The 10,668-nt window shown below is 42.5% G+C and overlaps 1 protein-coding gene across 1 annotated transcript in view; it reads left to right on the forward strand.

Annotated features, from left to right (window-relative positions):
* LOC135520090 (serine/threonine-protein kinase 40) overlaps nucleotides 1–8,213 on the forward strand; it is a 31,223-nt gene extending 23,010 nt beyond the window's left edge. Inside the window, exon 11 of the mRNA XM_064945415.1 lies at nucleotides 4,248–8,213. Coding sequence (XP_064801487.1) covers nucleotides 4,248–4,469 — 222 coding nt within the window. The 3' untranslated portion in view covers nucleotides 4,470–8,213. The remainder of the gene's footprint in view (nucleotides 1–4,247) is intronic.
* The last annotated feature ends 2,455 nt before the right edge of the window (nucleotides 8,214–10,668 follow it).

Here is a 10,668-nt window from a genome sequence, read left to right on the forward strand (position 1 = left end):
AAGTTGGCTTTGGGGACGACCAGTGAGAGACATGCTGGAGCACGTGCTATGGGTGGGTGTTGATGTGAGCTGAGAAGGACTGGTGAGCTGAGATAAGGCGGAGCTTTACCTAGCAAAAACTTATAGATGACCTGGAGCCAGTGGATCTGGCGACGAATATGTAGTGAGGACCAGCCGACTAGAGCATACAGGTCGCAGTGGTGGGTGGTATTTGGGGCTTTGGTGATAAAACGAATGACACTATGATGGACTGCATCCAATTTGTTGTAGAGTGTTGGAGGCTAAATGACATCGTCGGATCGGTAGGATACCCTCGTAAAACTGACTATGTTTGACGGCGTGAGTGAAGGAGGCTTTGTTGTGAAATAGGAAGCCGATTCTAGATTAAATTTTGGATTAGAGATGTTTAATATGTGTCTGGAAGGAGGGTTTACAGTCTAACCAGACACCTAGGTATTTGTTGTGAATCCAGCCATGTCAGATTTCAAAAAGGCTTTTCGGCGAAAGCAAACGATGCTATTATTTGAGGATAGCACCTCCATAAACAAAAGAGAAAAGCGTATTTCAACCCTGCAGGCGTGACAAAACGCAGAAAAACACAGGTTCCAACTTGCGCAACGTGACTACAAAATATCTCAAGTTACCTGTAAACTTTGCCAAAACATTTCAAACTACTTTTGTAATACAACTTTAGGTATTTTTTTTATGTAAATAATCAATCAAATTGAAGACTGGATGATCTGTGTTCAATACAGGAAGAAAACAAACTGACGCATGCTTTCTGGTCTTGCGCCTCTATCAAAAAGTACACATGAAGTGACCCTCGTTCAAGATGGCTGTACTTCATTACACAAAGGAATAACCTCAACCAATTTCTAAAGACTGACATCCAGTGGAAGTGGTAGGAACTGCAAGCAAGTCCCTTAGACATCTGGATTCCCAATGAAAATCCATTGTTTTTGTTTGAGGTCACTCTTTTCAATCTGAATGGTTTGTCCTCTGGGTTTCGCCTGCTACATAAGTTCTGTTATACACAGACATGATTCAAACAGTTTTAGTAACTTCAGTGTTTTCTATCCAAATCTAATATGCACATCTTCTGGGGATGAGTAGCAGGAAGTTGAATTTGGGCATGCTTTTCATCCAAAATTCCAAATGCTGCCCCCTATCTTAGAGAAGTTAAGAGCAGTTGGAGGCCATGGAAGGCGTGTTGTATGGCATTGAAGCTTGTTTGGAGGTTAATTAACAATGTCCAAAGAAGGGCCAGGTGTATACAGAATGGTGTCGTCTGCGTAGAGGTGGATCAGGGAATCACCTGCAGAAAGAGCGACATCTTTAATATATACATAGAAAAGAGTCGGCCCGAGAATTTAACCTTATGGGACCCCCATAGACTGCCAGAGATCCGGACAACAGGCCCTACGATTTGACACACTGAACTCGGAGAAGTAGTTGGTGAGGCAGTCATTTGAGAAAACAAGGCTGTTGAGTTTGCTGATACATACGGAGATTGACAGTTGAAAGCCTTGGCCAGGTCAATGAAGACGGCTGCACAGTACTCTTTTATCATTGGCGGTTATATAGTTTAGTACCTTGAGCGTGGCTGAGGTGCACTGTGACCAGCTCGGAAACCCCATTGCAGAGAATTAACTTGGCTTTCAAAGACTTTAGAGATGGATATACAGTGGGGCAAAAAAGTATTTAGTCAGCCACCAATTGTGCAAGTTCTCGCACTTAAAAAGATGAGAGGACTGTAATTTTCATCATAGGTACACTTCAACTATGACAGACAAAATGAGGAGAAAAAAAGTCAAGAAAATCACATTGTTGGATTTTTAATGAATTTATTTGCAAATTATGGTGGAAAATAAGTATTTGGTCAATAACTAAACTTCATCAATACTTTGTAATATACCCTTTGTTGGCAATGACAGAGTTCAAATGTTTTCTGTAAGTCTTCACAAGGTTTTCACACACCGTTGCTGGTATTTTGGCCCATTCCTCCATGTAGATCTCCTCTAGAGCAGTGATGTTTTGGGGCTGTTGCTGGGCAACAAGGACTTTCAACTCCCTCCAAAGATTTTTATGGGTTTGAGATCTGGAGACTGGTTAGGCCACTCCAGGACCTTGAAATGCTTCTTACGAAGCCACTCCTTCGTTGCCCGGGCGGTGTGTTTGGGATCATTGTCATGCTGAAAGACCCAGCCACGTTTCATCTTCAATGCCCTTGCTGATGGAGGTTTTCACTCAATCTCACGATACATGGCCTCATTCTTTCCTTTACACGGATCAGTTGTCCTGGTCCCTTTGCAGAAAAACAGCCCCAAAGCATGATGTTTCCACCCCCATGCTTCACAGTAGGTATGATGGTGTTTGGATGCAACTCAGCATTCTTTGTCCTCCAAACACGACGAGTTGAGTTTTTACCAAAAAGTTATATTTTGGTGTCATATAGGGAGAATTTCATCTGACCATCTTCTTCTGGATCATCCATATGCTCTCTAGCAGACTTCAGACGGGCCTGGACATGTACTGGCTTAAGCAAGGGGACACGTCTGGCACTGCAGGATTTGAGTCCCTGGCGGCGTAGTGTGTTACTGATGGTAGGCTTTGTTACTTTGGTCCCAGCTCTCTGTAGGTCATTTACTAGGTCCCCCCGTGTGGTTCTGGGATTTTTGCTCACCGTTCTTGTGATCCTTTTGACCCCACGGGGTGAGATATTGCGTGGAACCCCAGATCGAGAGATATTATCAGTGGTCTTGTATGTCTTCCCATTTCCTAATAATTGCTCTCAGTTGATTTCTTCAAAACAAGCTGCTTACCTATTGCAGATTCAGTCTTCCCAGCCTGGTGCAGGTCTACAATTTTGTTTCTGGTGTCCTTTGACAGCTCTTTGGTCTTGGCCATAGTGGAGTTTGGAGTGTGACTGTTTAAGGTTGTGGACAGGTGTATTTTATACTGATAACAAGGTCAAACAGGTGCCATTAATACAGGTAACGAGTGGAGGACAGAGGAGCCTCTTAAAAAAGTTGTTACAGGTCTGTGAGCCAGAAATCTTGTTTGTAGGTGACCAAATACTTATTTTCCACCATTTGCAAATACATTTATTAAAAATCCTACAGTGTGATTTTCTGGATTTTTTTTCTCATTTTGTCTGTCATAGGTACACTTCAACTATGATGATAAATTACAGGCCTCATCTTTTTAGGTGGGAGAACTTGCACAATTGGTGGCTGACTAAATACTTTTTTGCCCCACTGTAGGTCTATAACAGTTTGGTTCTAGAGTGTCACCCCCTTTTGAAGAGGGGGGTCACCTCGGCAGCTTTCCAATTTTTAGGCATCTCGGACAATACGAAAGGGTTTGAACATGCTGGTAATAGGGGTTGCAACAATGGTGGTGAATAATTTGAGGGTCCAGATTGTCTAGCCCAGCTGATTTGTTCAGGTCCAAGTTTTGCAGCTCTTTCAGAACATCTGCTATTTGGGTGAAGGAGAAGCTGGGGAGGCTTGGGTAAGTTGCAGTGATGGGTGTGGGGCTTTTGGCCGGGGTTGGGGTAGCCAGGAGGAAAGCATGGCCAGCCGTAGAGATGCTTCTTGAAATTCTCGTATATCGTGGATTCATTGGTGGTGACAGTGTTACCTAATCTCTGCAGTGGGCGGCTGGGCGGAGCTGCTCTTATTCTCCATGGACTTTAGTGTCCCAAAACCTTTGAATTAGAGCTACAGGATGCAAATTGTTGGCGTTTTGATGTGGAAGCTCTCAACCTGCTCTGCTACAGCCTCGTCGATGAGCTTGGTGGCATAGGTTCATCAGCTCTGTTTTGACAAGGATGCTGATCTCTTGATCATTAACCTTGACTCTAACTTGTGTTCATTGTGTAACAGTATCTCTGTGTAACAGCAGGGTCGTGTTCAGGAGGCACCAAACGGAAAACGAACAAACTGGGAAGGGACTATGTGGACTTGGTAGACCTGGTCCAATAAGAAACCCAGTTTTCTGTTGCAAAATGTTTCAATAACTTTTCCATGATGTGCCCTAATGCAGGGGTCTTCAAACCTTTCCTCAGGGACCTCTAGACGTTCAATGTATTTGAGCTATACCAGATCTAGTACACTTGAGTCAACTAATCAATAACAAAATTGTAAACTGTCTGGGGGTCACTGAGAAGTGGTTTGAAAATCAATGCCCTGATGAACACGACCCAGTGTGTAACTAACTAATAAGCATCTCTGTCTCTATCTCAGGTGAAAATGACAGAGGAGTCGTCGCAGTACGAGTTTGAGAACTACATGCGCCAGCAGCTGCTTCTGGCCGAGGAGAAGAACACTATTCACGAGGCCAAGGCCAGCTTCCTCACCAAGCGCCAGTTCGGCGCCATCCCGCCCGTGCGGCGCCTGGGCCACGATGCCACGCCCGTCAGCCCTCTGGATGCCGCCATCCTGGCCCAGCGCTTTCTCCGGAAGTAGCCCCTTCATTCATCGCCTTGACAAGTGGCTTGAGGGACACAAGGGTTGGGTCGGGAAGGTACCCTAAAACTGAGAATATCTGTGGGAGCTTAGCCCCAGCTCGACCCTCCCTTGGGTAGAGAGGCCCCTAGCTGTGTTAGGTGGTGTGGGAACAGACATGCGGGGAGGGGGCACCAGAACTGATCACTCACCTGACAACCTCATAGTTTTCACACGTCAAGTCTGGGTGTTGGCAGTGTGCACAGGAATGGCAAGGCTGGAGAATCTGAAGATCTGAACCAAAGGCTCCCACTGACCCCCCCAAAAAAGTGATCTTAAACACACGGTTCTCTCAGCCAGCAATGGGCACACATGGAGTCTTGCAGGCCAGGGGGATACCAGACACGGTTGTATGTGTGTTTGGACATGGAAAGCTCGCCCATTGTTTCCATCTGCTGAGACCTGGCCATCGCCCTCCTTCCTACCCCCATTTCTTCTTGAAAACCCTGAGCAATACAGGGCCAAAAGAATCATGTAGCAACCAACCTTCCTCTAACCTCCCTCCCTCAACTCTCCAAACTGGGATCACTTGATCATGGACATCACTCACGTGCCCGCCCGCTCCACTCTTTAGTTTCCTCATAACCAAAATGATCTGGACTTGTCCTGTCTCTAAACTACGACTTCAAATCTACCTCTCAATCTTTTTTTTTTTTTGTATCTTTTTGTCCCAATGTGTCCATTTTTCACCATGTTCACCATTCTCAAAAAACAAGGAATTGTCTGTAGTGTTGTCACCGTAGACAGAAAGCATTACTATGTTTTGGCGCGTAAAGGTTTGGAATGTGGAATATGAATAAGCTTTTTTCCTTATGAATAATAAGTAGCATTTTACCCATCTTACATTGAAGATGCTAACTATCAAAGGGTGGCCAAATCGCCTACTTCTGTCTGTACGTCTAGCCGATTGCTTTGCTTTTGCTCACCCCCTGTGGAACTTTTTTTTCCATTTAGTCATCTAGTGTCAAATACCTGGAGGTTGTGACGCCGAGACCTGGATGGGGGATGTTTTATTGGATGTTTAAGGTTGATCCTCTCTCGTTATTGCTGTTCTAATTGGCATCTTTGATTATTAATCACGACGTGGACGCTATAATTTTCTGGGGGGTGAAAATTATGTAGAGTCTTAACTGATTGTTAGCCAAGGAAATGATACCTCCCCCTTGTTCACCACTGAACAACTTCCAGGTATTCAACAACCCATTTATCCTGTGTGACATCATCATTGTGGGACAAGTATTGGGCATGAATGTGAAAGATTGGTAATACCAGTGATTGTCAGTGTGTAGATAAGTGTGATTTTGGGCCGGGGGCTGTATTAGACAAAGCCATGTCCTTTTCAGTGGCAGGTGTCGACTAGAGCCACGTTATTTAAGCCCAGTGAGTCAGTGCACCCCCTTTATCTAGCCATCCTCTCAATCTCTTTATCTTGCTTGCCTCAGTTGCTTGCACACACTGAGAATATATAGGCTTTTCTAAGACTGTCTGGACTGAATGTGTCCGCTATGAAAGATGGGCATCCCTCATGTTGGCCCTGTCTTAGTTGTGAATTCTCTAGTGCGTAGCAATGTCTTGAGTTTAAAATCAAACAAAACTGTAATGATCACAGTAGCTCTCAAGCCCTTTTAGCTGTTTGTAAGTGATATTGTAGTAGCTGATCATGAAAGACTTACTATGATGTTGATAATGATAATTGAAAGTGTGATATTTCAGAGAAACTCAACAATGAGGTTGCGTCTCCATCACTCGGTCATGCCATTGTTATGCACTTTCTCAAGCCTCCCTCTGCTGGCGGTGCCATAGTGGTGCCAAACGTCATGATCAATCCAATCATTCTCCAGAGGCTAACGGCTGTTTCGTCTAAATTAAACCAGTGTCCTGGAAATACGATGACATTGCTAAAGTAGGTAGATATTTAGTAGGAAACAACTTTGCCGTCAAATTTAATTTAGGCAGATGGCAATGTCATAAGTTAGCAAAGTTTGTCCAAAAAAGCTAGCTATGTTGCTAAGCTACTAACTTGTGAACGATATTAGGCATCTGTTCACATAGGCTTGCCCATCTTTATGGGTATCCGCATTGCTTAGACCTTCACCCTATTTTTATATCCAAATTGATCACGAGTAGAAACTCGAGTCAGTTTCCTGTTATTTCTTTGTATATTGTCTTTTTCCTCAATTTCATGTTTGTTGATTTTGTTATTTATTCACTGTCCATTTTCAGGCATCAAATCTCTGCCATTTAGCTTTAAGCAAGAAGTCTTTTTCCATTTGTTTCTCCAAACATTCAAACTTGAGCCACCATTGCGTTTTTTTTTTCTCTCTCTATAGATCTTTTTATTATTTTCTACCATTGCCACACTCGTGGTCAATTTAAGCTACACTACTAATAATGAGACTGACTGCATAGTTCTATTTTTTACACAGAAAATAATTGCACATTATAATGATTTATGGTAGTGATGTTTATTAGCCTGGTCACATTTCTGTTTGTGCTGTCCTGCCAACTGTTGCCTTGACAGTGACAAACAGATCTGGGACCAGGCCAACTGTTTATTGCCCCATACCAGACTTTTGGTCAGTATGTAAATATAATACCATCATGGCAGCGACAACACCAGTAGAGCTTCCATCTAGTGGAACGAATCCAGCTCTGATCAGGGTTACATTCAGTGAGGTGAAATGTTGTAGATAGGAATGTGTTGAATAGAACTGACAAGATTTCCTGTTATGTTGAATTCAGAATCATATCTTTATTTCTATCTGAAAGTATTGTAATATTGCACACTCCTGAACAGCCCACTGTAACACAAATTATATATAGACATGCATTAGAGGCAGTACTAGCCACCCCATTTGAATAAAAAAAATATTAAAATTAGATTTTGAGGAATGTACCCCCCCCCCCCCCACTTCAATGTGAATTTTTGGGTATAAAAGCAGTATTGTAGTTGATAGTGTCAGTAGTTCATGAGAAAAAGGTATTTTGTGAACACCACAGCCCTTGCTGAAGTTGAAGGCAAATTTCTCATCCCATCTTACTTGAGGGTGACCATAACCCACTATTGGATATAAATATGTAGGTTTATTGTAGGTTTATTGGATAAGACCCTTGATAGTAATGTATTATCTGTAGCATTATCAAGATAGTGTTCACATTTAGCTGTTGGAATTGTCCCATTGTCTATGAAAGTTGTCTCCTTCAGACGGTCTGTGGACTGAAAGCACCATACGAAGCATGATGTTGAGCTCTTTGTAAAATGCGATTTTTGCATGAATTTTTTACTTGCAAGGTGGTCCCACAATATAATTCCCTGTAATCCACCAACTGAGAAGAATTGGGAATTTGAGTCTTAAGGAAAAACCTAAGGTTTTTCATAATACAACTGATTTTCATTTAATGAACATTCAACATAATTTTTCATTTTTACCATAATTCTAAAATGGAGGAAATGTCTGTCAGTTTAATGATGTATTTGATTTGCTGAATATTTGAACTGGAAAATAGATAATGGTGTATGATATGTGGTGGTTGAAAACCAGCAGGATTTGTTGTAAGCTGCTTGGTTGGATATGGGCATCTAATACAAAAACCTGGCTAATTGTACAGAGATGGAAGAAAAATTAAAAGTTTGTATAAAATTATTTTTGTACTTCATCAAATCTCTACATGCATGTCAGCAATAAACTTTGATATGGAAAAATTCTCTATTCCTGTTTATTTCATGTGATGTGACTTTGAATGTTGACAATACTTCCTATCATTGCCAGTAGGTGGAGTACTGTCGCAAAGAATAGAAATGCATTTGCTATATGTATAACCAAGAACACCAGATATTGTGTAGTAATGATAATGACCCCAAGTGTTGAATCCTATATCATCAATGAAACACTATGTATTCAGTTCACAAAATGGAAAGGAATGGTTCTTTCTATAGTTTCTACTCTCTTGGGTCTGTCTCATGCCATTAATAGAATGTGTATAGACTCCCTGCAGCGAGTGATTGTCTTAACCCCACAGCATTTATATTGAGTATTTTTCTTTTCTCTCTGAGGGAGTACTGAACCATGGGCCAAGGTAGATCTGCTCCAACAGGAAGGCCCCTGCTGGTTCCCCCTGCACCGCGGTCATGTGCTCCTACGCCGCTGCCTCACCTCAGCCTTTTATACCCACACCCGCTGTTCTAGTGGGGGGGATTGATTTCTTAACACGTCTTTGCATTTGCTAACAAACACAAGCTCCTGATCGGTCCTGTAACATGGATTCCTGTGAGATAATTTAGAGTTCTGGATGTGCCTTTTTTTCTTTTTCGTTATTCGTATTGGTGGCTGAGCTGGATGAGATTGGTCTCATGGAACAGGGCACAAGCTGTGACTAAAGATTTACTGCCTTATGTCCCCCCTGAGATGAAGAGGACTCTAAAGTAAAGTATTAATACAGTGTGATTGGATAGCTATTTCGTATGTACATTCAGGACCTGAAAAACAAGTACTCTGCCGTGATGCTGCTTTGCTTACAACTTGCTCTGATGACCAGAGGTCACCAAACATCGCATCGCTTAGTGGCATAGCGGTCTCAGTAACGGCACAAATGTGTGGACGGACAAGGGGTTTGACACGCTACAGAGCTTTTGACCATCCCTCAGAGACTCCTACAACTAGAGTATTTCATGGTTGGCTGGGCCTTGGCCACTGGAGGCCTGGCTCGCTTGGCTGTACCCCAACATTTCATCCTTAGCTGGGGGAGAAGAGTGGTGGTCTCCATGAGGGACGCCTCCAACCATGTTACTAGAATGGTCATCCCCATTCAAGCCGACATTCTGAGTGTGCAGCCAAATTGATGCTGCATGAAAATATTTTTTTCCCTCCGTCATAGAAATTCTATTTCTGTGGCTGCAAAGTCCATCATAAACCTAGAAACAGCTGGAGTTTGAGGGTCCATCTAGAATTGCTGTGTGTTTCAAGTTGGGATGCTTCATTAAAGGCAAACACTATGGGTTGTGATGTCTACTTGATTGCGTTGGAGCATTAAATAGTTTTCATTTGAGAAAGCAGGACATTTTCTCCATCTGGCCACTGATGAGGACATTGAGAGTGCGCTAGATCCCCAGATGTGTGTTGTACATTTTGTAATGTTTCACTATGCAGATATGTTTAAAGTGTGTGCGTGTGTTTCAGCTGTGTTTTCCTGTTGGGCTGACATGTTCTCTGGCAGGCTCCGAACAAAAGACAACACTGCACTTTGGCTTCACCATTGTCATGTCCCGATTCGCTCATAAGGGTTTGTCTTTCATGCAAATCCATGTCAACAAAGAGTATCTCATTTTGCAGTCTAAAAAAAAAGATGCCACAACTGATCATGTTGAAGTCTATTGTAAAAACTTCGGTGTCCAAGGTTGGAAAGAAACGTTCAAATAGTTGAGATTGGGTTCCTGCCCTTCAGTTATTGTTCAAAAAACCATCCATCTAGTTTGATATATGGGTGTAATTTTTGTTGTCCCACTCTAGTAAATACAGGAAATAAACTCAAAGATCTAAGAATGGATTAAGATGCAATAAACTGAAGGATTCATTGACCATAGGGTAATTTAGTTGTACAGTCACTGCTGTGACTGGGTGACTATGTAAGTCTTTATTTTCATTTGTTTGGTGATGCAGTTTATAGCCACGGAATTCCTGTTGACTTTAGTTGATTTAATCAGACTGAGATGGACACAGATCAAGTCATCGCTGCTGAACTTGATACGACTAACGGAGTTCTGAATTCCACGTTAATTAAGACCTATAAATCCAGCTGGGTGTCTCGTCCAAAGCACAAGGGCTTATGTCTGTCCCCACATTAAAGGGGACAGACAAATCCAACGATGGTTACTGACTTTCGACACAGTTGTAAAGCTGGTGCCAGCTAAAATGAATACTTTTTGTGGCATTGGAGTCAGTTATGGGATGTACACATGGGGAGTGTCCATTCTAAATGGATTAAGACAACTGCACAGGCCCATGTTCAGAACACATCACTGCTCACAGTGGAAGACTTGTTCTGCACAAGACATGACAAGTAGGAGTGGAAACATTTTTGACATGAAAAGGTGTGATTTTCGTTGCCTGGCTACTCAATCTCTTTGCTCCGGCCACACCAAGCTAGTTTCTTCTCTTCAATG

This window comes from Oncorhynchus masou, chromosome 29 (assembly GCF_036934945.1).
Source record: "Oncorhynchus masou masou isolate Uvic2021 chromosome 29, UVic_Omas_1.1, whole genome shotgun sequence".
NCBI classification, from domain to species: domain Eukaryota; kingdom Metazoa; phylum Chordata; class Actinopteri; order Salmoniformes; family Salmonidae; genus Oncorhynchus; species Oncorhynchus masou.